Raw genomic sequence first — 27040 nt, forward strand, 5'->3', positions numbered from 1 at the left:
CTTAGCCTGGAGATTATGAAGCCTCCTTCACGAGCACATGGGGCCCCGGACTCCTGGGAGCCCCTCCAGTCCCGGAACAGACGGGGAAGCTGAGCCCGGAGCAGACTAAACCCTCCCGGGGCGGGACCGGCGCTTCCGCAGTGCCTAGGGGCGCCAGGGATGGAGGAACTGGGCCCCGGCTCCGCCTTTCCGCCCGACGGGGCGGGGATGGGTTAAAGGGGCGGGGTCAGTGGTGGCCCAGCCCGCAGCTCCCTCGCCACCCTCGCCACCCCCGCCCCCCGGTGCCCGGCCCGGCCTTGCAGTGAGAGCGGCGCCATGGAGGCCACTGGAGTGCTGCCGTTCGTGCGCGGCGTGGACCTCAGCGGCAACGACTTCAAGGTGAGCCAGACCGGTGCTGGGCCGGGCTCCCCTCCAAGCCGTCTCTTCCGGTCCTGCCCGCGCCGGTCTCTGCTTCCTGTCTTGTCCGCCTCCGAGCACAGTGACTGAGGGCGGGGCCGGGTGGGGCTCTGCTAGGGCTCCGATCCCGAGCTCCGAAAGCTCAGCTCAGGGCCCGCACAGGAAGTCCGAGGCCGGGTCGGGCTGGCTGCGACGCCTGAGCTCTGAGTCTCGCTAGGGGGTGGGTTGGGAGCCCCTACCCCGTGTACCCGTCCTGGCATCTGGGCAGGGGTCAGTGGATTCTGCCCCCACTTTCCCAGCCTTCCGTTCCCATCCCGCTGAGGTCACACGTCCAGGCCAGGCCCTGACTCACTGCCGCGCCGCGGGCAGTCCGACTGCCTTGTTTGGGTCTGCAGCTCGTCACTGCCACTGCCACTGCCTTGTTCCTGCCACCCCGACCCAGTGTGGTCTTGGGCAAGTCCCTTCCCTTCGGTTTAGAAGTTACCCTCTTGGAGCATGGATTAGTAGTTGGTTTGGAGAGTGTGCCCCGCAGGTGTGGGAAGCCCCGGGTGGCAGCTGCCAGACTGATGGACCAGGGCCACCAAGAACCTTAGCCCAGCCTTCCAACCATTTGTGGGTAGGGCCTTTCAAAAGAGTGAAGGATGAGGCGGGCAGGGGAGTGACCAGAGGAGGCAGGGCAGGAGCTGAGGGAGGTGAGAGCTGGCCTGGTGGTACTAGGAGACCCCACCCAGGATGAAGGGTGGGAGAGTGGGCAGACTCAGGCTGGAGTTAGTTTAATGTCAGCCTGGTGTGTAGGGTTGGTGAACCCAGATGTCAGCTGAGGTCAGGGGTTTGTCTAGCCAAGGCCCAAAAGGTGGGCAGGTTCTTCTGCATTTATCCATATATGCACGCACTTTGACCCCACATATAGGTAACCACACCACTTTCCTCTACCTCCATGCCCACCATCCTCACCTGGGGTCTCCATGTGTTTTCTCCAGACTTAAAGTCTGAGTCATTGGCCAGGAATGTGGCTATAGGGGAAGGGGAAACCAGCCAAGGGCACTGAAGGCACATGCTACCCCAGTCTCCCTGCCACAAGGTTTGGGGGCTACTGAGGTGGGCATTCATTCGAATGTGGGAGTGAATGAATGAACGAGGCAGTACCTATGCAGGGTGGGGAGTTGGGGCCTTGCACCAGGGCTTTGGACCTTGTCACAAATGGCTTGTATGCTGATGATGAAGGGCACAAGTAGAGGCTCAGGGGCTACCCCCACAGCAGAGGGTGCAGGCAGAGCCTGGAATGCTGGGCAAAGGCATTTGAGCCAAGCTGACCACATAGCTGGGTGCTGGGGATGTCACCCGGAACAGTTCCATCCTGACCTTCCTGGGGCTCAGAACCAGCAAGAGATACAGATCTTGGGCCAACAGCCATCCTGATAATTAGTTGGTCCTCACAACACTTCTGTCATGGGGGGGGCTTTTATTAGCCCTGTTTTATGTTGAGGAAATTGAGGCACAGAGAGGCAAAGCAATTTGTCCAGGGTCACACAGCTGGTAAGAGTTGGCTCTCTTGCTTCCCAAAGGTTTCCATGGGCAGCTGGGGGCCATAGTGGGTGGTAGAGCAGGGACATGCCTCTCCCAAACCAGCTTAACCATGAATACCCCCCAGGGAGGCTACTTCCCTGAAAATGTCAAGGCCATGACCAGTCTGCGATGGCTGAAGCTGAATCGCACCGGCCTCTGCTACCTGCCTGAAGAGTTGGCTGCCCTGCAGAAGCTGGTAAGGGGTTTTCAGTGGGCAGGGTGGGTGCCCGTGGATGGGGCTAGACCAGGTACAGAAGGAAGATGACAGAGAAGGATGTCAGTAGCCATGAGCAAAGCTGGCAAAGAGGGAGGAAGCACCCTGTCCCATGAAGCATGCAAGATGGGGTCTGTGAGGGAGGGGTGCTGCAGAGGTGGAATGGGGCTGTGTGGCTGAAGGACCCCTGAATGGGCAAAGTTGTGGTGGCAGATGGAGACCCCATAGACATCCCTCTCACCCCACTGAGCCTTTGCTCCCTTGTCCCGGCCCAGGAGCACCTCTCTGTGAGCCATAACCACCTAACCACGCTTCATGGGGAGCTGTCCAGCCTGCCATCTCTTCGGGTGAGTGTTGCTAGGGACCACCAAGTTTGGGGTGGGGACTTGAGCCCACCAGCCAGGGGCATGAGGGCAGGGCCAGACCCCAGGCTGGAGCATCACCTCTTCCTATCCTGGCGTCAGGCTCAGGGATTCACTTCTGAAGGGGAGAGGATATAATAATGTCCTGTCTTAAGTAACCCATGGGGAAAGAAGGTGAAAAATCCAAAGCCAAAGTCCTGGATCTTAAGGACTGAGGCTGCTTGAGTTCAAATTGGCTCTGCCACTTCCCGCCTGCTAACCTCAGACAAGTCCCGCTATCTGGGGAGCTTTTGGTGGGGGACCATTGTGAAGCCACAGGGCACCGACAGGGCTAAAGGAGGAGCAGCAGCAGCCCTGGGCCCTGCTGTTACTTGCAATCCCTGCACCATTCCCCGACCTCTCCTCTGCCCCTTGACCTTTTTATGTTTGCAGCACGAGGTTTCAGTCCTCGGGAGAAAACACAGACCACACTGATTTCTCTTTGGGCCAAGCCTTTCTCTCTGTTCTAGAAGCCCTGACTCAGAGCTGCATCCCTGTCTTGCCCTCCCTGGACAGAAGAAGAGGGATTGTTCAATCAGAAAAGCTTCCCTAAGGATGCTGTGCTGGGCTCTGGGGCTCATTTGAGCTGGGCTTTGAGGTGTGAATAGGAGCTCATGGGGAGAAAAGGAAGAGCCTGCCAGGTGGAGGGACTGTGAGCAAAGGCCAGGGTGGGAGAGCATTCAGGCCTGGCCTCCAGGGAGCCTCCTGAGGAGAGCGCCTCCCTGATCTCTCTGTGTCCCCTGGGGGAGAAGCCAAGAATCACAGACTTTTGTGGTTTACCCCCAGGCCATTGTGGCTCGAGCCAACAACCTGAAGAATTCTGGAGTGCCTGATGACATCTTCAAGCTGGAGGACCTCTCAGTCCTGGTCAGTGGTTATCCACCCATGACAATGGTCTTTGGGACCATTGTTACCTCATTTTATAGATGGGGAAACTGAGGCTTAGAGTAGGCAGTGCCTTGCCCAAGGTTACTCATAGAGTCAAAGCCTTAGCCTAGGTACCCTCCTGCCAGAGTCCTGGCTGTCTCCTTTTAGCCCTGAAAACCCCTCGTCTGCTCCCTTCTCAGTGCCTGGCCTGATCTCCCAGCCTGGCAGAAGACTGGCAAGGTGAGACTAGCCCTGAACCCTAACCTAGCCTTACCCCTCCTACCCAGGACTTGAGCTACAACCAGCTGACAGAGTGCCCTCGGGAGCTGGAAAACGCCAAGAACATGCTGGTGCTGAACCTCAGCCATAACAGGTGCCTGTCAGGCCTGGAGGGTGAGCCAGGCAGGGCCGAGATGCAGTAGGGGCCAGATGGGTCCCAGAGGAAGGCGTGTGGCACTGACCCGGCGGCCCCACTGGCCTTGCCCCCTTTCTCCCTCCCTCTTCCCACAGCATTGACACCATCCCCAACCAGCTCTTCATCAACCTCACTGACCTGCTGTACCTGGACCTCAGTGAGAACTGCCTGGAGAGCTTACCTCCGCAGATGCGCCGTCTACTGCACCTGCAGACGCTCATTCTCAACGGGAACCCACTGCAGCACGCCCAGCTCCGGTCGGCACTGCACGGGCCCGGCCCCTCTGCTCCCCAGCAACCCTGACCCTTCCCATCCTGGGTTCAGTGTGGGCTGTGCCCCTCAGCCAGGCCGAACCCGAGTCCTCTGTCCTATCACCTCACCCCACAGCTGTCTTGGGCCTTCCCTTGGTCTGACCACCCACATTGTTCTGCAGGCAGCTCCCTGCTCTGACGGCCTTGCAGACCCTGCACCTGAGGAACACCCAGCGCACCCAGAGCAACCTCCCCACCAGCCTTGAGGGTCTGAGCAACCTCACAGGTTGGCAGTCCCTGGGTGACCCATCAGCCTCTGGTCCCCTCAGGTCCTTCACTTCCTGTGGAGGAAGGGGTTGAACCCTGCTTCTCTGACCATCTCCCAGGAGCAAAGGCTAGCATGTGGTTATGTTGTGCTTGTCTCTGCCATTGCCGTGATGACCAGTGGTAACACCCAGTCCTGAGCACTAACTTTCTTATGCTCAGAACCCCCTATAAGGGAGTCTCTCCTGAGGCTCAGGGAGGTTAAGTCACTTGCTAAAAGCCGCACAGCCTGGAGGTGGTGGAGCTGGGCTTCCAGCGAGGACTGGCTGCCTCGGGCCCCAGCTGACGCACCCCACCCCGTGCCCCAGATGTGGACCTGTCCTGCAACGACCTGACGCGGGTGCCGGAGTGCCTGTACACCCTCTCCAGCCTGCGACGCCTCAACCTCAGCAGCAACCAGATCACAGAGCTGTCTCTGTGTATTGACCAGTGGGTGCACGTGGAGACCTTGAACCTGTCCCGAAATCAGCTCACCTCACTGCCTGTGAGTCCAGGCCTGGGGAGGGGATAGGAAGGCTGTTGGGCCATCCTAGCAGCTACCCCTGACTCTCGCCTCTGCCTGCTTTCCCTCTAGTCGGCCATTTGCAAGCTGACCAAGCTGAAGAAGCTGTACCTGAACTCCAACAATCTGGACTTCGATGGACTGCCCTCAGGCATCGGCAAGCTGGCCAGCCTGGAGGAGTTCATGGCCGCCAATAACAACCTGGAGCTGATCCCTGAGAGCCTCTGCAGGTGTTGGGGCGAGGCTGGGCAAGTGGGGTGGGGGCAGCCACAGCACAGGAAACCCTAGCGTGACAGCAGGGACCCACCTGTGGTCTTCGTGCATTGTACAGAGTGGACGAGTTGATTTGGCGTTATGGATAAAGACTACTCAGGCCTGGGCCAGCGACTCCCAGTTTGGGCTCCCCAGAGCAGCTTCTGGGAGGACACTGATTGGGTCGAGGCCAGAGGGGTTCCAGTGCCATGTGAGTTTTGGGCACAGTGCTGTTTCCACATTTCTTGCTGGAGGCTACAGTGTCCTCTCACGTGGTCTCCTGGCTCTGAGAAGTCCTTCAGGCAGAAGGAGTGCCCCCCACCCCAGCAGCTTCCACGCCGATTTGAGCACAGAACACATTTTTCAGTGTCTGTATCCAGGGACCTTTAATCTGGACAAATTCTGCTCTGTCAAAGTCACAAAAGAGAACTTCACAGTCAGCTGTAAGAAGACCCCAGTTCCACATGCTCAGCCTTTTCTGCCTTTTTGGCGAGTTCAAGCTCACTGGTTTCCTAACTAGCTGGGTCTCTCAGTCCTCTGGCCTGCCTGCCTCCCCTCCCCTAGGACTGGAAGTTTCCCTACCCCTCACCTCTCACCTCTCTGAGGCCCTGGCTCTATCCTCACAGGTGCACAAAGCTGAGGAAACTTGTCCTGAACAAGAACCGCTTGGTGACCCTGCCAGAGGCCATCCACTTCCTGACAGAGATCCAGGTCGGGGCAGCCGGGGCTATGCCAAGAGTTGGGAGTGGGGTTTGGCAGGGAGGGCAGAGGTGCAGACAGGCCCTCAGGGAAGACTGAGCACAGGGGTGTCACTGGAGTGAGGGGGACCCAGCAGAGGCCTCCTGGAGTGGTGGCCATCGGCAGGGTGCTTCTGGGGAGGAGGTGAACCACATCCCTGTATCTGTATCCTGCTGGCCAGCATATGGACTTAAGTCCCTCAGCCAGCTTGCAAGGTCACAGTTCCCAGAAGGGATGCTCATTCACTGAGCTGGGAGGAGAACACAGGCCCCTGGCCCCAGCCCTGGGCCTCTCAGACCTGGCGGCTGCAAAGAGCAAGAAGCGGGGTTTGGTGGGGTGGGGAGGTGGGACTCGGGCTTAGTACCCTCTGCTCACCCCATGAGGCAGGTCCTGGATGTTCGGGAGAACCCCAGCCTGGTCATGCCTCCCAAGCCTGCTGACCGCAGCGCCGAGTGGTACAACATCGACTTCTCACTACAGAACCAGCTGCGACTGGCAGGTGCCTCCCCTGCCACAGTGGCTGCCGCAGCAGCTGGTAAGCAGAGGAGGGTCTGGCCTAAGAGTGCGGAGCCTCTCTCTGGAGCTCCATGTACCCATCTGTAAGTTGGGTGGGACACAGCTCTTTGGACATTGGTATGCAGGTCAGCCCGATTGGCTGGATGCCCCAGGGGCAGGCCACATCAGGGCTTAGCTATTTGCCCCCCTCCCCTAAGTAGGGGGTGGGTCCAAGGACCCCCTGGCTCGAAAGATGCGACTGCGGAGGCGCAAGGACTCAGCCCAGGATGACCAGGCCAAGCAGGTGCTGAAGGGCATGTCGGATGTGGCTCAGGAGAAGAACAAAAAGCAGGAGGTAAGTCAGGGTCGGGTAGAGCAGGTGGTCCTGGGCTCTGCTCAAGACAGCGTGACCCAGGCCCAGAGGCAGAGGGGACCCTGGGCAAAGGTCCTGAGGTATGGGTGCTGAGTAGAGCGACCGATCTGAGTGAACGCTTGTGGCTGTGACCCCAGGAAATCACCGACAGCCGAGCCCCCGGGGGCAGGGTGCGGCGCTGGGACCAGGGCCTGGAGAAGCCACGCCTCGACTACTCAGAGTTCTTCACAGAGGACGTGGGTCAGCTGCCTGGCCTGACCGTCTGGCAGATCGAGAACTTCGTGCCTGTGCTGGTGGAGGAAGCCTTCCATGGCAAGTTCTACGAGGCCGACTGCTACATCGTGCTCAAGGTGGGATTCTGGGTGCACTGCTGGGACGACGAGACCCCCACTGACCTTACCTTAGATAGCTCAGAGTCCCCAACTCCACAGCTTTGTTTATTGAGGCAAGCTGGGAGGGAAGGTTTTGCCAAGGAGGCCAGGGGCAGGGGCCCCCGGCAGGGAGGTGGCAGTGCACCCCATCCTAGGCTGGGGAGCCGGTGCTCATCACAGCGGCATCTGTGGGGAGCTACCAAGGCTGCCTGGTGAGGGCTGACAGTACTGTGACCTGGCCCCCAGACCTTTCTGGATGACAGCAGCTCTCTGAACTGGGAGATCTACTACTGGATCGGTGGGGAGGCCACCCTGGACAAGAAGGCTTGCTCTGCTATCCACGCGGTGAACCTGCGCAACTACCTGGGTGCGGAGTGCCGCACTGTGCGGGAGGAGATGGGCGATGAGAGCGAGGAGTTCCTGCAGGTGCCAATGGGCTGGGAGGGCCTTGGAGGGTCAGGCATGGGTGATGGGCATGGCTAATGGGGCAGGGCAGGGAGCTGGGACAAAAAGTTTTTTGGGTTCGGACCTAAAGCAGAAGGCAGGAGCAAAAAAGGTGAAGTCAGGAGATCAAGATGAGGCCAGAGGTGGGAGATCCTGGGTCATTGGAGGCCCAGAGAGAAATGGGGAACTGGAACCAATATGGCTAGGGGGCGGGGCCACCAGCTGGGTACCAAGGAGGCAATGCCAAGGACTGGGCCAAGCCCAGTGAGCAGGTTAGCGAGTCTTGCCAGCCCTCCCCCAGCTGGTCCCGTGTCGGGGAGGCCACACACAAGATTTTACCCGGAGGCACCGGAGTGCCCTCCATAGCCCTGCTTGCTTCTGCGCCCTGACACGTGCATGCCTTCCATGTTTAAACTGGCACAGGAGCGAACCCATTCAAACATTCGTACATCTTAACATTCTGATCGATAATGTGTCTGTGTTTACAGACACAGACCATATTCTTCCCCTTCAACCTCACCACGGGTGCACAGCTTCTGATACACCTGTGCTTTGGTGGGAGGTGGTGGGAGCTCGGTGACAAAGGCCTGCACCCTCACACATGCAGGTGTTTGACAACGACATTGCCTACATTGAGGGTGGAACAGCCAGTGGCTTCTACACTGTAGAGGACACACACTACGTCACCAGGTGAGGGGCTTGTGGGTGGGCGGCACTGACCTGGATGCAGCTTGGAAGGATTGGAGGGAGAGTGTTTGGGGTAAGTTGGTCCCTTGGTGACCCCTCCAAGCCACTTGTGCTGTGGCTTCTAGGATGTACCGTGTGTATGGGAAAAAGAACATCAAGTTGGAGCCTGTGCCACTCAAGGGAGCCTCTCTGGACCCCAGGTGAGCACACATGAGGTGAGGTGGGAGTGCTTGGCCCTGAACTTCCTCCCCGCCACTAGTGAAGAACAGATGTGGGCTCTAGAAGAAGTCTTCCAGCAACCACTAAAAAAATATTTTAGTAAATGTATCCAGGTGACATAAGCAACTGTCTTAGCCCCATAATAAGAGACTTGAGGCGGGGTTGGGGCCTGGAGGTGGTCACTGCCTGTGCCTGTCACAGCCCACCCCACCCTCCCACCGCCCCTGCCCCTCCTGTCCAGGTTTGTTTTCCTGCTAGACCGAGGGTTGGACCTCTATGTGTGGCGGGGGACCCAGGCCACGCTGAGCAGCACAACCAAGGCCAGGTATGAGGGCTGCGCCCTGCTCAGATATGCTGGGGGGTTTGTGTGAAGAAAAACTCACCTACGAAGGGGTATGGCCTTCCTAAGGGATTTGCACCTGTTCTCAGGCTCTTTGCAGAAAAAATTAACAAGAATGAGCGGAAAGGGAAGGCAGAGATCACACTGCTGGTGCAGGGCCAGGAGTGCCCAGAGTTCTGGGAGGCACTTGGTGGTGAGCCCTCTGAGATCAAGAAGCATGTGCCTGATGACTTCTGGCCACCCCAGCCCAAGCTATATAAGGTGAGCTGGGCGCATGGGTGTGTCTGGCTTCACTAGGGGTCAGGTTGGGGGGAAGGGCCTTGTACCGCTGTGATGACTGGTCTTCCATCTGGACTTTGGTGTGGAGAGGGCACCACCTTCTGGACAGGGAGTAGCCTGAGCCAAGGTCTGGAGGCTGGCCCTGAGTCAGGCCAGAAGAGTGTTAGGGTGTGTTTCCTGGAAGGTGGGGCTGGAAAGGGAAGCTGAGTGCCTGGGGACCAGGCCTGAGAGCCTAGCCTTAATTCTGTAGGTGATAAGAAGCCTTTTCCTATGAGCCGGAAAAGGACAAGTTAGAGAATTAGAAACAATAGTAAGTTCTGGACAGAGCAGGCAGAGAAAGCACCATTTAACAGTCCTTCCACTGATAGGATATTCTTAAAATGATCTTGGAGTGGAGTGGAGAAACTAAAGCCCAGCAAGGAGCAGGCAGTGGCCCTGAATGCACACAGTAGGCCAAGCAGGGGCTAGGCTCCAAATCCGGGGCTGTTGTGGGTGGGGCTCATGTCCCCAGATCCTGCCTCTACAATGTTTACCTTTCCTCTGCTAGGTGGGCCTGGGTCTCGGCTACCTGGAGCTGCCCCAGATTAACTACAGGCTGTCAGTGGAGCATAAGACACCTCCCAAGGTGGAACTGATGCCCAGGATGCGGCTGGTGAGATAACATTGGGAGGAGGGCAGGGAGGCTGGATCCTTCCCTGATAAACCAGCACTGGTTAACCTCCAGCCTCTGGCCCCACAGCTGCAGAGCCTTCTGGACACCCGCTGCGTGTACATCCTGGACTGCTGGTCTGATGTGTTCATCTGGCTTGGCCGCAAGTCCCCACGCCTTGTGCGTGCGGCAGCCCTCAAACTGGGCCAGGAGCTGTGTGGGATGTTGCACCGGCCACGTCACACCATGGTCAGCCGCAGCCTCGAGGGCACTGAGGCACAGGTAGATAGTGCAGTCCAGCCTCACAGGCCACGCACCAGAGGCCTCCTCCCCAAGATCCTGCGGACCCTTCAAACCCTGACCCTTCTGTGAACGTTCCTGCTCTAGGGAACTAAACCCAAGCCCACCCCTTTCCCACACTGCCTAAGCTCCGCCCCTCTAACCTCTCCCTCTCTCTCCAGGTTCCTAGGCCCTGCTACCTCCCAGGCCCAGTTTCCTCGGGTTCCACCCTTCTGCAACGTGCCCCTCCCACTTCCTGTTCTTAGGCCACGCCCCCGCATCCTAGGGCGCTGACTTCCAAGCCTCCCCTGACATCCTCCCACCCCAACCTTAACCGTGCCGAACACCACTCCAGCTCGTGCTTTCTGCCCCTTGGCAGGTGTTCAAGGCCAAATTCAAGAATTGGGATGACGTGTTGACGGTGGACTACACGCGCAACGCAGAGGCTGTGCTGCAGGGCCAGGGACTTGCTGGGAAGGTGAAGCGCGACTCTGAGAAGAAAGATGAGATGAAGGCTGACCTCACTGCACTCTTCCTGCCAAGGCAGCCTCCCATGGCGCTGGCTGAGGTGGGGCGGGGCCTCTTGTGATGGGGTGGAGCCTGGGAAGAGGCTATGTGGGTCCCAGGCCTGGGGCGAAGGGACCAGCCCCAGCCCACCAGCGGGGGTCCCCTGCAGGCGGAGCAGCTCATGGAGGAGTGGAACGAGGACCTGGACGGCATGGAGGGCTTCGTGCTCGAGGGTAAGAAGTTCGCACGGCTGCCTGAGGAGGAATTCGGCCACTTCTACATGCAGGACTGCTACGTCTTCCTCTGCAGGTACTGCCCAGAGCGCCTCCCTCGCCCCGCCCTCCCCGCCCTGGGGCCCCTGCTCACTGCCCCTGGCCCTGCAGGTACTGGGTCCCCGTGGAGTACGAGGAGGAGGAGAAGAAGGAAGAGAAAGATGGGGAGAAGGCTGGGGCCGAGGGCAAAGAAGGCGAAGAAGCAGCGGCCGAGGTGGAGGAGAAGCAGCCTGAGGAGGATTTCCAGTGTATCGTGTACTTCTGGCAGGGCAGGGAAGCCTCCAACATGGGCTGGCTCACTTTCACTTTCAGTCTGCAGAAGAAGTTCGAAAGCCTCTTCCCTGGCAAGCTGGAGGTGTGCCTGCCATGCTCCGGCTCCGCCCCATAGCCTCTGGATGTGGGGCTGTGGGGGCGGGACTCATAGCCAAGGAAGGCTTAGCTCAGGAGGGGCAGGGTGGGGTGTCCACGGAGCTGCCCCTGACACTTCCACACATCCAGGTGGTGCGCATGACCCAGCAACAGGAGAACCCCAAGTTCCTGTCCCATTTCAAGAGGAAGTTCATCATCCACCGGGGCAAGCGGAAGGCGACTCAGGGTGCCCTGCACCCCAGCCTCTACCAGATTCGTACCAATGGCAGTGCCCTCTGTACCCGGTGCCTGGCTGGGGGAGGGGCACAGGTGGGCAGGCGGGGTCAATGAGCCACCCTCACTCCTTGCTGACACCCCCCTTTGCCCCAGGTGCATCCAGATCAACACTGACTCCAGTCTCCTCAACTCTGAGTTCTGCTTCATCCTCAAGGTGGGGTCATGGGAATGACCAGGACTATGGGTCAGGGTTGGGAGATGTTGGGGGCACCTGATCTGAACCCTCCGCACACTCTCCAGGTTCCCTTTGAAAGTGAAGACAACCAGGGCATTGTGTATGCATGGGTGGGCCGGGCGTCGGACCCTGATGAGGCCAAGCTGGCGGAGGATATACTGAACACCATGTTTGACGCCTCCTACAGCAAGCAGGTGACCAGGGCAGGCGGAGGCCAGGTAGGCAGGAGAGGGCAGACAGGGACCCCAAGCTGGACCAACTTTTCACCCACAGGTCATCAACGAAGGTGAAGAGCCGGAGAACTTCTTCTGGGTGGGCATAGGCGTACAGAAGCCGTATGACGACGACGCTGAATATATGAAGCACACCCGGCTCTTCCGGTAAGGCTGGGCCCAGACCCCTGCCCCAGCTTCCTCCTGAGTTCTGGTCCTGCTGCTGATGACCCTTAGTCTCCCCCTGATCCTTGACCCCCAGGTGCTCCAATGAGAAGGGTTACTTTGCAGTGACTGAGAAATGTTCTGACTTTTGCCAAGATGATCTGGCAGATGATGACATCATGTTGTTAGACAATGGCCAAGAGGTGAGACCCCTGAGGACCCTGCCCGAGGAGCTGACCCACTTTTAAATGGGAATTAGGCCAGAAGGTGGGGGAGCTCCTAAGTCCCCAACGACACCATCTCCCGGCCACACCCACAGGTCTATATGTGGGTGGGGACCCAGACGAGCCAGGTGGAGATCAAGCTGAGTCTCAAGGCCTGCCAGGTAAGCTGGGCTGAGGGGAGGGCTGAGGCCAGCCTGGGAACCTAGAAGGCTGGCCAGAGGCTCTCACACACATCCTGCTCACCAGGTGTACATCCAGCACCTGCGCGCTAAAGAGCACGAGCAGCGCCGCCGCCTACGCCTGGTCCGTAAGGGTAATGAGCAGCATGCCTTCACTCGCTGCTTCCATGCCTGGAGCACCTTCCGAGAGGCCCTGGTCTAGGGTGATTGCAGGGCCCTGTGGGAACCCCAAGCTCTGGGTAAGGGGGGAGAAGGTCCTCTCTTCACCTACCACCTGCCAACAGAGGCTATGTGCTGGTGGCTCCCCCCACTCTGGGCATCCCCCAGTGCCACCGTCCCCAGCAGCACAGCCCAAGGACCACCAACAGGGGTAATGCTGCCTGGTGCCCTAAGGGGTCTTGGCAGTCAGACTCCCTCCAGTGTATGAGCTCACCTGTGATATCCCTCCCCTGCCAGGGATGAAGCAGATATGGTTGTCCTTTAAGAGATATTAAATGCTTTTATTTTCAATATTAAAAATCAGCATTTTTAATATTAAAACAGTGGTAGTGTTAACAAAATACAGAAAACCCCCCCAAGGTAAAGGTACAATCTACGGGAAAGACCCATTCTTACCCCCGCCCCCCATACACACACCCGACAGGCCTGTCTGGGGTACCCATGTGGCTCCCAGTCTCACTCACTCATTCTCACACACATTTCATGTCCAAGCTGGGGGTGGGGGACATGCTAGCCCAGGAGCAAGTACCAAAATAGTTTTAGAAGTGACTGTCCAGCCTGGCACTGTCCAGTCCAGGCATTAGAAAAATATTCTTTGCAAAAGGAGGGGAAAGGAAGGTGGAGTGGGAGTGGCATGGGCTGTCAGCCCCACCTGTCTTTGTCCTGTGGCACCTGTCCTCCAGGGTACTGCCTACAGAAGGGGCCAGTCCCAAAACACCCCCAAGTTCCAGGCCCACACCCGGGGGGCAGGGTGGGTGGGTGACGCTGGAGCCTACAGGTTAGCAGGCATAGGTCTATGTGAAGGGCTGGGAAGAGCCAGGGGTCCTGGATCCCAGCTCCAAGCAAGGCAGGTGATGGCCAGGTGGTTCTGGCCTTCCTGGTAAAGGAAGAAAAGAGTCAGAGAAAGCCAGGGAGGCCAAAAAGAGGCTACTCAGGTGCCACCACTCAGCCTCCTCTGAAGGTCAGGCAAAAGGGTTGTCCCACCCATCTGGGATGAGGGCCCTGCAGTTAACAGCCTGAGGAGGACTGGCCAAGTCTTAACCACTGACCATATCCTGCCCACTAAGGCCAGGCTGTGGTCAGGGTATCCCCAGCAAGACAGCTGGGGTCTCTGCCTGGTTGTGTGAGTAGGGGCCCAAGGTAGCAAATAGGCCGAACAGACTTATGGGCCCCAGATCTGGACATGGAGCCACAGTGAGACTGCAATGGTGGCCAGTCAGTTTCAAGCCAGGCCCCATTCTCAAGGCTTACTGAGGAGGGCCCAGCCTTGTGCCTGGGTGCTCCCATCTGCTGAAACGAGCTGGCCAAAGCAGTGTGAGCCCCAGGCTGCCCGCCTCTGTTCAAAATGCCACCTATAACATCTTGAGCTAATGGGCTGGCTCTTTTAATATCCGACTATGGGAATTATGTCTGTGTGGGCCCCCAGAGCCTCTGCCGGACATGCCCAGGCAGCAGCCAGGCCTCAGGGAGTACTGTCAGTATAGGACCTGCTAGGATTTTAGGTGTGAAACCAGGGTGGGTGTAGGGGGCCGGGGTTGAGGCTGAGAACCAGGTAGAGCTGGATCCCCCAGACTTGTAGCACCTCATTTTATCAGGATGGCACCGGCTCGAGCCTCGTCTTCCACCAGGTTCCTCAGATTCCTCTCAGATTCCTCTGAAGTGCTAGGGAAATGGGGCGGTGGTCAGGGTCTGGAGCATGGCCCCCGCCTGGGTCCTGCACACCCAGCTCAGACATTAGGTTGCCTGATGGTGGGGGAGAGAGGCTGGGGATCCTGCCCGCCCACCTCACCCCAGGAAATCCTTCACGTCTTCCACTGTGATGTCCCCTATTGTGTCCAGAGTTGTGTCCGCACTGGTGGCTGAGTCGATGGACATAGGCGAGAGTACAGCCTCCAGCGGCTCAGGGGTGTCTGCAGGGAGATGGTCAGACCTCTGTGAGGCTCTGAACACCCTCTGTATCTGGGGACCCAGCCCAAACCCAGCCCAGCAATGACAGGCCCCATACCCCTCTCCTGCCCGGCACACCCCATCCCTCCCCAGACTTCTGGCCTTGGCTCAGCTGCTGCCTCTTGCAGAGGCCTGCACTGACATCTGGGCTGATTTGAGTCCCATTGTCCCTATCAGACCCTCACCAGCTCCCTGGCTGTGGACAGGATTAGGGCTTCCATCACGGCTCTGCGGGGCCAGGACGATGCCTGGGGTCCCGTTAGCCTGGCTCAGCTTGGGTGACTCTTGGAGGCTGTAGCTGCAGAGACAGGGCCGTGACGGGGTCACAGGCAAGCACCTGAAGGGCCAAACCCCATTCCCAAGAGCTAGGACCAGACAGGGGTGACACCAGGGAGGGCCACCCTTGCTCTAGGCACAATGACACACAAGGCCAGGGGATGACAACGGCCTTGGGTGGAGGCCTCCCGAGCCAGGGGCTACCCCTCCACACACCTGGCACGGGCAGCACCATGGGGCCAGCTGAGGTCCAGAGAGCACAACGGCTCTGTGATGTTCCGGGCACTTAGGGAGAAGCGCTCAAACTCTGATGGGGAAATAAGGTAAAAACCTGGGTGGGTGGGAGACAAGAAGGGAAGACGGCACTCAGGAGACATGATTCCAACCACAGCCCCAGAGTCATTCTCTGCCGTGCACACACTACCTGGCCCTCCCCAACCCTGGCCAGGTGCTGTGTCCCCAACTTGGAATGCCCCTTCTGCTGACACTGCCTGGGAACTCTCCGGGACCCACCTGGGTCCCTTGCACCAGAAAACCTTTGCCTCACCCTGGCCGTGGCGCGTGAAGACACAGGAGGCGATGCCACTGATGTCCTCCTTGCGGATACAGGAGTAATGCACCTGGGGCCGCAGGCCCGGCACGGAGAAGACGTGCACATCCCCCAGGTTGGTGAGGCAGGCCAAGCAGGTCTCAGCATAGTCCTCGCAGGCCACGCTGGCAAATGTGGCCAGTGCCACCTTGCGCACACGACAGCCCTCGTGGGCTGTCAGCTTGAACTTGGTCTTGGCACTCACCTTGGGTAGTGTAAACACCTGGCAACGCAAGTGACCAGTGAGCATAGCTTGATCCTACCCACGCCCCCAGCCCCTACTCGGAGCCCAGCCTGACACACAGGCCTGTGCCCCTGGCCACACTACCACCGCTGCCTGAATCCCCTCCCACCCTGAGCTGCCACCCTCAGACTTGACCTGGGCCTCACTCTGCTCCCAGGAACCTCCCAGGCCCCCTCCTGAGATACCTGGCAAAACCAGGCACACTGAGCTATAAGGGTTAGATGGCTGATGTCCTCCCAACACCATGACTTCCTGCCAGACAGACCCCATGGGCGGTCAAGGGGTCTGGTGGGGACTCGGGGGAGAGTCCTGCGGGAATACAGCAAGCTGAGGGAGTCATCAGCATTCTTCAGGGGCACCTCTGCTGGCTGGGTGAGGTCTTGGAGGGGGGGGTCTCAGCAGGCAGGGGATATAGGCAGGGCAGGGGTTCCAGTGGTATCTAGGAGGTGGGAGCCTGGAGGGGGTCTCCAGAGCAGCTCACCTTGAATTGCTCCTCAGATGCAATGAGCACTGCATGGCCACCCTGCATGTCTGGCGCCTGTGCCAGGTCCTGAGAGGCCTCATAGGGCTCGGGCAGTGGGCGGCCACGCCCATCCAACACGGCAATGGCCACCACGGGGGCACGATGCATCAGCTGTACCTCCTTGCCCAGCACAGCCTCCACCACCCTCTCGGGCCGCTTCTCGCTGCCTGCCGTCGCTGCTGGCACCTCCAGTGCATAGGCAAACACAGAGCCTGAGTTGGTGCCTGCCCACATGGTGGGTCCATGGTGGGCCGCTGTGGGGCAAGAGGCTGGTGAGGTAGGTGTCTGCCCATTTACCACAGGTTCCTCCCCTCCTCTGCTGACACTGTAGGACCCAGGACTGGTTCTCTTCTGTCCCACTTGTTGTGGCTTTAGGCACCTTCCCTATACTGCTGACCACAATCAGCTGTGGAGCAGCTCTCCTGAAGAGGCAGTAACGTCCTCTCAGGTATCTCTGTGAGGAAAGCAACAGCATACTAACTGGACCCTGATCTCTGCAACCCCATTCCACTGTACCCTCAGCCCCATCACAAATCCCCAACTCCCTCATCCCCCACAGCCCATCACCAGTCCTGTCAGCACACTCGAATAGCTGCCCCAAGGGTGCATCAGGGGTCTGACCACATCCCTGCTTCCCCACCCCTTTCAGTGTGTCCTCCATGCGGCAATCAGACATGGAGTCCAGCCCTGGGCTGAAATGAACTGAGCTATCTCGCCTGCCTCCCTGTGTGAGCTAAACCTCTGGAGAAGACCCATTAGTGGAGAATCAGAGCTAAAAAGCCAAGAGCCAAGGTAGGCCCGAGCAGTCATGGCTGTGTCCCCTGGGTGAATGGATGACCTCGGAAACAACCACTGGGGCAGCCAAGCCCCAGCAACAAGTCAGTGAGCACCTCACGCAGCTGACACCCAATGTTCAGGCAGCTGGGGACTGAGCCCCATGGGCCTTCTCACACGGACTGGGCAGCATAGAATAAGGTACAGGCTCCTAGGGCTGCCACATCCAAACAGTGGGAAAATCCACTGGGTAAAGGACCCTCAACAAACAATACCAGAAGGGGTTCCTTCCTCAGGTGCAGAGAATAACAGCTGTGAAATACCACATGTGGACTGCTGGATGGTGACCCAGCAGCAACCATAAAAAGGCATTTTTGACAGAGCCACCTGTGGACCAAGTGTGACAAGACTCTGGGATCAGCGTCAGCTCCAAGGGGTGCAATGCAGGCACCCCTTGCATGGCTAGAGGTTACATCTGTCACACAAACTGAAGTGCTCCAGCAAGGTAAATAACAGAGTACGCAGCAACAGCAGCTCTAGCTGAGGCAGAGGGGGTGACTATTTATATTTGTGTGTGGTTGAAAGTCTACAAGTTAAAAACCAACGAATGAATTACTAAATAAACCTGAACACCTGGGGTCAAAGCCAGTTCCTTAGCAAGGCAGATGGTACCAGCACCCCCCGGTGCCCTCTCCCTTCACTGCAGGCAGCCTCCCAGCCCACCCAGGGCCTCAGCACTGACAGATTCCACACTCTCCTCCCCCCAGTCTTGAGCTTTCAGATCTTAGAGGTCCTGCTGGCCCACTCACCAGCCCTGTGTCACCAGAAACTGCAGGGGAGCTGTTTCAGTGCAGGGCAGCCTGTTGCCAGTGCAACACATAGGAGGCACCCAGTAATGCTGTCCAATCCCTAGAAGATGATGCATGCCCCCCAACCCTGCCCATTTCCTGGAGGCCAACTGAAGCCCATTTCTCCAACCCATCCCTTCCCTGGGCTCACCATCTCGGAGAAATGTGTCAGCGAAGTAGAGGCAGCGCACCACGCCAGAGAGGGAGTCATCAGCTGAACGTGGCTCGATGCGTCGCTGCACAGGCGTCATTTCCAAGTCATGGGGGCAGGCCTGCTCTGCCAGCTGCGCATTGGCCTCCTGCAACTGGAGGAGTGTGGGGCTCCAGGACACTGTGTTTTTCCTTCCACACAGCCCAGCACCCCATCACCTTCCCCAGCTCACTCTGACCTATCCAGGGGCTGGGGAATGCTGAGGGGTGGGCAACAGACAGTGAACAGACACAGGGCTCCGGGTTAGGGCCCAAGCCTGGCTTCACTTATACACTACAGCCTCGGGAGGTGCCGCCTGCCAGCCTGGCCCCAGCTCACCTTGCTGTTGGCATTAGCAGCCCGCTTCTTGCCTGAAACTCGGCTCTTGCGAATGCGCCGGAAAGACTGGCGCAGTGACTTCTTGAGTGACTTCACCCGGGAGAGTGGCCCCTCCATGGCCAGCGAGTCATTGGGATGAAGTGTGCACCTGGGGGCAGACAGGCACCAGCTGTGCCATGAGGCAGCCTCCTGGAACAGCCCCCATGCTCCTGCTGGCCCCAGGGGCATCAAGGACCCCAGGTCAAAAGCGCAAGACCCTTTCTGCTGCCAAGCCAGAAGCTGGTAGGCTTAAAACTCTACCAGCAGCACTTCACATAAAGTTGAAGCTGCCAAAAGCAACAGAGCCACCTTCGTCACACCCAGTCTTACAGGGAACACTGAGGCCTAGGTGGGAGAGGGCAAACACCAGAGGTCCCACAGGAGCCAGGCTCTGGGAGGAGGTGCAGCCCCCACCTTGCCTGGCTGCAGCCCGCCCCCACGCACCTGGCCAGCACAGGGCTCTTGCGCTGGTAGTCAAAGAGGCCAAAGCCATGACTGGTGCCAAAGGCCACGAGGTTCCACTCTGTGTGCAGCGTGACAGCAGTGACGGCGGCAGGCGGCAGGCACTGAACGAGCATTCGGGGCTGGAAGCCAGCAGGCCAGGGCAGGGGCCCTGTGCGCGGGCTCAGCCGCTCATGCCCCTTCCACGTGAAGCCCTCTCGGTCCTGGAGGAGGTCCATGCTGGCCACACTGACTGCCTGCTCCAATGGCACATCACTGAGCTCCAGCACCAGCACCTGAGCCCACAGCCAGGCAGGGGAGGGGTCAGCATAGAGGATAGGGCCACCCATGCCCCACCTGGGCCTGCAAAGCCACTGCCAGGGAGGCCCCAGAATTGTCTCCAGTTTATCCACTGAGTAAGCACTTACTGAATGCCTACTATTTATGAGAACCTGCACGGAGGAACACAGTGGTGACCGAGACCCACAGACCTCTGCCTGCTGGAACAAAGTACTCCCCCAACACAGCGTCTCCCACTTAGAAAGCACACACCAAGCACCTTCTGTACACTCTATGAGTGCCGGAGGAGCAGCACTGACCCAGGCCCACTGGCCCTGTCCCTCCCAGGGCTCATCTAATACCTGTGCTGCTCCAGCCCTGGCCCTAGCCCTCCATGGTTCCCTACAGCCAGAACTTGGGCTTAAGACCCCAACAACAGGCCCACCTCCTTGCTGGCCTCACCCAAGCCAGCCCAACCTGGGACCCCATTCCTATTTCTGGGCTTTTGCCCATGCCAGTCCCTTTGCCACTTCACCAGACCCTCCAGTTTGGTCCCTTTTCCAAAAACCCCTCCAAAACCCTCAACCCTGGAAACATCCCAGGCTTACCTGGCCTGCAGTGCCAGCCACCACCATCTGAGCTGTGTACTTGCAAAGTGCCACCTTCTGCACCCCTAGCCGAGGATCATCACTGTAGGGGTCAAAGCAGCCCACCTGGGGAGTGGGATGGAGGGATGACACAGGGCAGAGCCAGGACCAGGCTCCTCGGGGGAGGGGGAGGGGCCCACCTTACGGAAGGGCGGCCAGTCATCCTCAGTAGCCTGGGCCAGACTGTCAGCATGCTCACAGTCTGTCTGGAAGAGGCCAGCTGTGCTCAGCTTGTAGAGTGGCTGCAGTGCCACACCAGAGGCGTCCCAGAACCGCACGGTGCCATCCTCGTGGCTGCAAGGGGGAAAACATCATGCCCATGCCAGAACCCTGCACATTCCTCCATCCACTCATCCAGTGACCACTCACTGAGCACCTACTATATAAGCCAGACACTGACCAAACTACTGTATATGGCAAGTAGGAAGCACCTACAGATTAGGGCAAAGACATACTGAGCACCTACTATATGCCAGGCCACATGAACCTGGGCCCATCTAACAGAGTGAGAGGTGCGGAAACACTCACCAGTGTGATGAATAGGAAATGGAAAAGAGGGTAACCTAGGGAACAAAAGACTAAGAGGTTCTGCACCCACTGGGTCATCTATAAAAGTTGGTCAGGAAGTAGCCAGTTACAGAGCAGGGATCAGCCGGGGCACAAGGCCGCAGGAGAGGAAGGGAGGGGAGGCAGGTCCATCTGGGGTACTGACTCAGATGAAAAGCCAGGCACAAGAAAGAGGGTGAGTCTGTGGGGCTGCAGGCTGGATGGGAAGCCTCCAGCAGCCCCGAAGGCCACAGCAACATTTTTAAGCAGGAGAGCGGAGGCAGAGCCAGAAGCCCCAAGATCCCAGCACAAGCAAGCAACAGGGGCAGGGCAGGAAGTGAGGGCCTGAGTCATTGGGCACGTCAGCAGCCGCCAGGCCCAGGCCCTCTAGCACCTGCCCTGGGCAGCCCTACATGGGCCAGCCCAGATTTTCCGGTCCTAGGGCAGGCCAGGTGAGTGGAGCTCAGTTCCAGGCCAAAAGGCAGGGCAGGGAGTGGCTTAAACCAGGGTCAAGGGAAGCTACAAGCCCAACCCACCCTACTAGAGGGGACAACCAGGTCCCTCCAGGGGCCAGAACTGAGTCACTGAGCAGGCCCAGGCTGAGCTCTCCTACACCAGTACAGGCTGCACCAGGTCCCACTCGCCCACACACACACACACACATCACAACTATGCTTAGCCATGGGACTCAAAGGTCCACCCTACCCAGTGAGCAGCAGCCCTCGCTGAGATGGCTCCTGGGCCAGGCTCCGGCCCCCGGTGATGGGCCAGCTCTGGGGGAGGAGGTGAAGATGTCAGCAGGTCAGGGCACACATCTTTTCCCTCTCGCCCTGGACCTGGCATCCAGGACCCCAACTGCTTCTGAGTCTCCAGTGTACAAATGCCACATTCCCACCTCTGGGCCTGTGCTGGGAAGCACCCTTCACAGGGAACACCTGCCCTCCCCAAGGCACTACCCTGCAAGGTGCCCAGGTACACACCAAGGCACTGGAGGCGGGCTGGGGGCTCTGCTGCTCGCCAGCGCTCACAATGCGGGCCCACAGCTTGGCAGGGACATTGGCGACGTGGGCCGAGCAGGTGATAGCAGATGAGTGCAGTGGGGCCAGGTATGGAGCAGGCACGACAGGCCAGCCAGGCACTTGCAGGTCTAGCACCACCAGCTCCTCTTCCAGCAGCACAGCCAGGGCCTGGGGCTCATCAAACTCTGCGGGACAGGGGCAGGGTGAGGAGCACGGCCACAGGCAGTGCCCAGTACAGGGTTGGGGAAGGCAACACACCGTCCTCAGGTCGAGTGCTGTGCACCGTGAAGAAGTCAATGATGCGGGAGGTGAAATCCAGTGTCACCAGTGTCTCAGCCCGGAGCACACTGACACAGTGGCGATCACCATAGCTGGCACGAGGCATGCCACCACTGAAGATGATAAAGTGGCCCCTATACAGGGACCAGGGAGCATGTGAGCCACCTGGGCCTGGAGCACACGCCTACACACCCCAGGGAGAGATCACAGGACATCCCTGTACCCCCAAACCCATCCTCTGCTCCCAGCCAGATGTAGCCCTGGACCCACGCCTCAGCCCAGCTCCCCACCTACCCAGATTCACAGCTTCGCCACAAAATCTTACTGATGGCTTTGCAAGGGAAGGGTCCTAGAGGGGTGGGATAGTGTCAGGCTCATTTGCTTGCCAGGAACCAAAGAGCTGATAGTTGAATTTCTCACCCGTCCTCTCATCCTGCCCACTTCACTCCCCACCTCAGAGATGCTACCTGTCTCCCCAAGGGAAAGGGTGCTGCCCCAACCATATACCCCCACCAGGGCAGGTCCCACCTTTGCAGATTTGGCCTGGCACTGCCACTCTCCCCAACTCCTCTGGGATGCCCCCACTAAGGCCAGGAAGCTGTAAGTGCCTGAGCTTGGGGTCACCTGTCAAAATCTACGCTCAGGCAGTGGGGCCACCCTCGCCCTGGTCAGCACTCACCGTAGGGCACAGTGGCTACATCAGGTTGCATCACTGGGGAGCTGCCAGTGTCTACAGACCAGACAGCGTAGCTGCCATCGCTGTGCGAGCTGACCAGCGTGCTGCCACTGCGCTCCCAGCACAGGCTCTCCAGCTGCTGTGGGGCAGTGCAGAGAGGCGTGAGCAAGTCAGCCAGGAGCAGAGGGCCCCGGCTATGGACTCTGGCCTCCCACACAAACCTGGTTCCCCAGGAAGATGCAGTCCGCACACTGTGCAGCCTGGTTCCAGATGACCAGCAGGCCCCGGCTGTAGCCAATGAGGATCTTGGTGGGGTCCCGCAGGTGTCCCTGCAGGGACTCCACAGGGCCCAGTGCCTTCCCACACCGGTAGTCATCTGGCAAACTGCAGAGGGAGCACAGGTGAGCCAGCAGGAGCACTGCCCAGGCACAGGATGGGTGTGGGAAGTCTGCCTGCCTCTCACCTTCGCAGAACCTCATCAGGGCCAAGGGTCTGACCCTCGATCAGCATCAGGGTGGAAACATCCAGGAAGAAGACACTGCCACCTTCAGTGCCCAGGGCTGCCATGTTGCTAGCAGCCACCAGCAGCACCACTGTGATGTGGGCAAGGGTGGGCGGGCCACTGTGAGAGTCAAGGGGAGGTATGTGAGGGGGTGGGCCCATCCACCTGCTGAGGAGGATGCAGAGAGTGCTGAGCTGCTGGTAGCTCATTTCGTCCCCTCTGTACTCACTGGACTCTGATCATCCAGTGGGCTGGTGAACCAGGAAGCCAACAGTAATGGCACTGTTATTAACTTGCTCAATTATTCATCACGATGTCAGAGGGGAGAGGAATAAATATAGGTTCCCCAGGTCTTGGAGATGGGCTCCCAAGCTCCTCCCACCAACCAGGAGGAAAAGGCAGGAACCAGGCTACTGCCCAGGCCAGGCCTAGGAGGCCAAGAACATACAACTCCCTTGAGCCCTACCCAAGAACCCCACCAGCCCTCTGGGGGTCTCCCTGACTTTTCAGGGGAGCCCCAGATGACCCTGCCTGCAAAGGCTGGGAGACCCAGTCATCCACCCTTGGGCTAGAGTTGGATGGGGCTGTCATCCAGCCCTCAGCAGGAGCAATACAAGCCTCTCACTGAACTGGGGACAAGGCTTCTGCAGCATGAAGGACTCACCCACTCTGGCCATCTCAGCCAGAGCCAGCAGGGCCAGGGACCGAGAGGCCCCTTATACTCTCATCAGAAGTCCAAGACACTCCCTTGTCCCCTGGACCATCCTGTTAGTACCTCACATAGCACAGCATGGCAGGACCCCCCCTTACGCCCAAACCTGCCCTTTCACTGTGTATACTATAGCCAGTCTAGCCCAGTTAGAGACACCAAGGGATCTTTGCTGATGTCAGCTCAGCTTAGACCTGCCCTAGACACCCCCACCACTACAGGGAGTGCAGGCCCACCCACCAGGCATGAGAAGTCTGGGATACAACGCACACCCTCCTGTCCCGCACCTGCTGGTGTTCCGGTGCTTCTGCAGCACAAACCCCACCTGCTCACCTCAGGCTCAGCTGGACTTCCCCTTCTAACACTCACCAAGTCCACACAGCACATCTTACTGAAGAGGGGTCCAAACACTGCCTTCTGGCACCCAGGCTAAGCTCAACGTACCCCACCACCATAAACCCCAGCCCCCAAAGTAGCTTCCCATCCTCCCACCATGCCTTTACAAGGCTGGCCCCCCATGTAGAGCCGGACGGCCAGACAGTGGCCAAGTCCCCCAGTACCTGGCACCATCAAAACCCAGCCGACTGGGCAGCTGAAAGCTGAGCGCTTCCTCCAGGTGGGCACAGCCATTCTGATGGACAATCTCCCAAAGATGCAGGCTGCTGTCATCCAGCAGGGTCAGAAGGCGCCCCTGGTGGGTGAGCAGAGACCAGGACTGGGCTGGTGGGACAGAGAGGGGGAATCTGGGGGCCCCAAACAAGCCAAATGGTGGCGGCAGAGGCTCACCTGGCCAGGCAGGAAGTGCATCTGGGTGACTGTGGCCATGTCTCGGTGTAGGCCTGTGAATTCCACGCCAGGTGCACCATAGCTGAGGGTGGGTCAAGGGTAGAAAGCAGCAGGTACAGGCTGAGATACTCAAGCCTCCTCCTTCTCCAGGACCATTCTGACAGGTCCCAGCCAGGCCTGCCTATCCAGGAGTCCTCCGAGTTCAGGTGGGTCTCCCTCCCTGAAAAAGCACTGTTTAGCACCCCCAAGTTATCCTCAAGCTCAGAATGCAGGCTCTAATCAGCTCCTGTAAGTCATGCTGTGGCATGACCCTCACTTCTTCATCTACAAAATGGGATAGGGACTTCCACCTTATAGGGCCGACACAAGGCAAGTGAAACTAAAACACGCTCAGCACACATGGCTCAGTCCTGGTACACGGCCTGGGCCCCACCCTGTGCCAGCCTCACATGTGCCTACGCACGAGAGCTAGCCCCATGGGCATGTTGCACAGGCGGAGAGGCCAGGCCAGGACCTGGCAAGGGAAGCCATAGGTAGAGAGGAGTCCAGGCTGCCACCCTGCACAGTTCCAGGCCCAACACCAGCCACGGGCAAGGAAACCAGCCTTCCCAGCAGCACCACCGAGAGAGGAGAGACTGAGGCCTGTGCATTTCACAAACCATCAAACAGAGGCTTAGAGAGGTTGGGTGACCTGCTTCAAGTGCCTGGCATCAGTACCGGAGTCCCAGCAATTCCAGGTTTGACAGTGGACAGCTGGGTCTAGGGGGCCCTGGAGACAGGCTAAGGGAGGGGTCAGCAGCGTTGCCTAGAGATGAAGCAGGAGCCAAACCGTTGCTTGGAGCTGGAGTTGGGATTCCCTGCAGGAGCTGGGAGAACACAGAACAGAAGACAAAAGAGGGGGCAGGAGTGCTGGGTAGGAACCAAAGTCGCCAAGGAGACGGGGGAGGGGCAGCTTTTGTCTAAGGCCTTCTTCTCAAGCCTCAGTTTCCCAGCCTAGGGGTGGTTTGTGGGGAGGAGGGAGGGGCAAGAGGAGAGCTCTGGTCTCCTCTGAGGCTCTCCTAGTCTGTACAACAGTTCTTTCTAAGACAGAAGAGCCAGCGCCCAAGACAGACCAGGACAGCAGGAAGGCCAGCTCAAGAGGCTAACAGAGCCTCATGGAACAGGGCACTAATGAGACACCAACTATAGCAACACAACACGTGTGTGGGACAGGACAGCACCTTGGGGGGCAGGAGTAGCAGGCCAGGAAGCAGGTGGCCTTGGTGTGGTCTTGTGGTTGTGGTCAGTGGGGGGAGGGACCGTCCAGCCAGCCCAGCCACACCCCCTAGTGTAGGAAAGCCCACCAGCTGCAGGCCCCAATGCCCACCCCTTCCCTCCCCTCTGCTTTACAAGCATTTACTCATTTTGTGCCACCTGATATCCCTGATGAGGACACTGACGACCCAGAGGGTCATGTGGGAAGGGGTGGAGGTGGGCACCCTACACCAAGCAGCCACCAGATGCTCTGTACCTCAGTTTCCCTGAGTGGCAGGGGGCTCACTGCAGGCAGTGGAAGTGGGATGCTCCACACCAGTCAAGAAGGCATTCAGCTGTCTGCTTGCCCCACCCCACCTCGAGCTTACAGAGAAAATGCCTGCTTTGTGCAGCACACACAGCCCATTGTGCAACCGCCAGCATCCAGGTGGGGGCTGAGCCTTGCTCTCCACGCTGAGCCTGGCACTGCCCCCAGCCCCTTGGCTGAACACATGTATCTCACATTCATAAACATATGTGTGCCCAGTCACCAGGGAAAGGCCCATTGTGTGACCCTGGTGCATCCACCAACCTTACCAGGTCCTGAGACTGACCAGCACCATGCCCCAGCCACCCTGTTGGCTGAAGTGCAGCAAGGGACAGCTGTGACCACTGTAAGCTCAGCCCCGCTCCCTGATCTCTATAAGGAGGTGTCTCGGGGTAGAAGTTGCACCAGCCCCCACCAGGATCCAGACACCTGTGCATGGCTGTACAGGCTGGGCCCTGCCCAAGGAGCTCAGCACACAGGGAGCTGCAGGCAGGTGGTCCTCACAGCCCCCAAGGATGCGTCCCGCAAAGGATACATCTTGACGGCCCCAGACCTGGTGCCAATGGCCATGATGCGAAGCTCGGGATCGAAGGCCAGGGCGCTGGGCTGGTTGGGGAAGCCATGTTCCACGGTCTGTGGGGGAGGGGAGGGCACTTGCACAAGCACGGCTGCCCCCAGCCCACCCTGAGGCCCACCCCAAGGCAGCCTTCAGGCTCTGCTGCTGCTATACATGGAGACTCAAGCTGGGTCCACCTGTGCTCTGTGTCCTTAACTGTGAAATGGACAATTACACCTCCAGTTGGTACAGAAGGGTCTGAGCCCCTGGGCCCAGCAGAGGCCCAGGCCAAGTCCCCATCCCTCTCAGCACCTGTGTTCATCCCACTGTGTGCAGAGCTCTAGCACAGACAGGGAGAGCAAGGTTCAGAAGTGGACCTCACCTGTCCCAGGGGATGCTCTGCACCCCAGTCCTAGAAGCAGACTGAAGCTTGGTGATGTGTCAAGCTGTCCAGGGTACCCTGAGAGGTTCATGGCATTCCCCACAAAGGCCCCACATAGAAATCAGAGGCCAATACTCAATACTCTTCTGTGCAGAGGCTCTTGACACTCACTCGCCTCAAGAGGTACCCTCACCCCAACCTACACAGTCAGGCAGGGAGATAGAGGGC

At 58.8% G+C, this 27040-nt stretch overlaps 2 protein-coding genes across 5 annotated transcripts in view; one reads left to right on the forward strand and one right to left on the reverse strand.

Annotated features, from left to right (window-relative positions):
* On the forward strand, positions 1 to 12960 carry FLII (FLII actin remodeling protein). 2 transcript variants are annotated; one of them, XM_045824297.1, is made up of 30 exons: positions 1 to 378; positions 2048 to 2158; positions 2452 to 2523; positions 3364 to 3444; positions 3732 to 3817; positions 3955 to 4116; positions 4293 to 4396; positions 4743 to 4918; positions 5009 to 5166; positions 5815 to 5899; positions 6314 to 6461; positions 6643 to 6776; positions 6932 to 7144; positions 7412 to 7591; positions 8217 to 8299; positions 8422 to 8496; positions 8757 to 8840; positions 8945 to 9116; positions 9682 to 9786; positions 9874 to 10065; positions 10442 to 10630; positions 10739 to 10878; positions 10953 to 11196; positions 11340 to 11494; positions 11580 to 11640; positions 11727 to 11855; positions 11935 to 12041; positions 12136 to 12241; positions 12358 to 12423; positions 12509 to 12960. In XM_045824297.1, the coding sequence occupies exons 1-30, from the start codon at positions 316 to 318 to the stop codon at positions 12641 to 12643; spliced, it is 3816 nt and encodes a 1271-aa protein (XP_045680253.1). In that variant the 5' UTR covers positions 1 to 315; the 3' UTR covers positions 12644 to 12960. The 2 variants fall into 2 exon arrangements, with proteins under 2 accessions (XP_045680253.1, XP_045680252.1); XM_045824296.1 differs by having other exon boundaries at positions 2 to 378; positions 6640 to 6776.
* The window catches only part of LLGL1 (LLGL scribble cell polarity complex component 1), a 17315-nt gene continuing 3195 nt past the window's right edge, over positions 12921 to 27040 (reverse strand). Inside the window, exons 2-23 of one of the 3 annotated variants that reach the window (XM_045824300.1) lie at positions 26410 to 26507; positions 24314 to 24395; positions 24088 to 24218; positions 22780 to 22938; positions 22538 to 22700; positions 22320 to 22452; positions 21935 to 21989; positions 21620 to 21774; positions 21323 to 21546; positions 21048 to 21115; positions 19937 to 20090; positions 19758 to 19862; positions 18874 to 19166; positions 18391 to 18538; positions 18013 to 18166; positions 16198 to 16493; positions 15431 to 15695; positions 15100 to 15214; positions 14793 to 14905; positions 14450 to 14570; positions 14243 to 14322; positions 12921 to 13537 (exon numbers count right to left, since the gene is read on the reverse strand). In XM_045824300.1, coding sequence (XP_045680256.1) covers positions 14244 to 14322; positions 14450 to 14570; positions 14793 to 14905; positions 15100 to 15214; positions 15431 to 15695; positions 16198 to 16493; positions 18013 to 18166; positions 18391 to 18538; positions 18874 to 19166; positions 19758 to 19862; positions 19937 to 20090; positions 21048 to 21115; positions 21323 to 21546; positions 21620 to 21774; positions 21935 to 21989; positions 22320 to 22452; positions 22538 to 22700; positions 22780 to 22938; positions 24088 to 24218; positions 24314 to 24395; positions 26410 to 26507 — 3111 coding nt within the window. In that variant the 3' untranslated portion in view covers positions 12921 to 13537; position 14243. Of the gene's footprint in view, positions 13538 to 14242; positions 14323 to 14449; positions 14571 to 14792; positions 14906 to 15099; positions 15215 to 15430; positions 15696 to 16197; positions 16494 to 18012; positions 18167 to 18390; positions 18539 to 18873; positions 19167 to 19757; positions 19863 to 19936; positions 20091 to 21047; positions 21116 to 21322; positions 21547 to 21619; positions 21775 to 21934; positions 21990 to 22319; positions 22456 to 22537; positions 22701 to 22779; positions 22939 to 24087; positions 24219 to 24313; positions 24396 to 26409; positions 26508 to 27040 lie in introns of all 3 variants that reach the window. The other 2 variants (XM_045824301.1, XM_045824299.1) reach the window with 2 other exon arrangements.

Source organism: Phyllostomus hastatus, unplaced genomic scaffold (genome assembly GCF_019186645.2).
Source record: "Phyllostomus hastatus isolate PE091 unplaced genomic scaffold, TTU_PhHast_1.1 phas_scaffold_55, whole genome shotgun sequence".
In the NCBI taxonomy this organism is placed as follows: domain Eukaryota; kingdom Metazoa; phylum Chordata; class Mammalia; order Chiroptera; family Phyllostomidae; genus Phyllostomus; species Phyllostomus hastatus.

What these genes read in the sequence shown, in the direction of transcription:
- FLII (XM_045824296.1), top strand. Translation starts at nt 316, where the DNA reads ATGGAGGCCACTGGAGTGCTGCCGTTCGTGCGCGGCGTGGACCTCAGC. An exon ending in ATCAGCTCACCTCACTGCCT is followed by an intron (nt 4,919 to 5,008) that starts GTGAGTCCAGGC and finishes CTTTCCCTCTAG; the next exon opens with TCGGCCATTTGCAAGCTGAC. An exon ending in AGTGGCTGCCGCAGCAGCTG is followed by an intron (nt 6,462 to 6,639) that starts GTAAGCAGAGGA and finishes CCCTCCCCTAAG; the next exon opens with TAGGGGGTGGGTCCAAGGAC.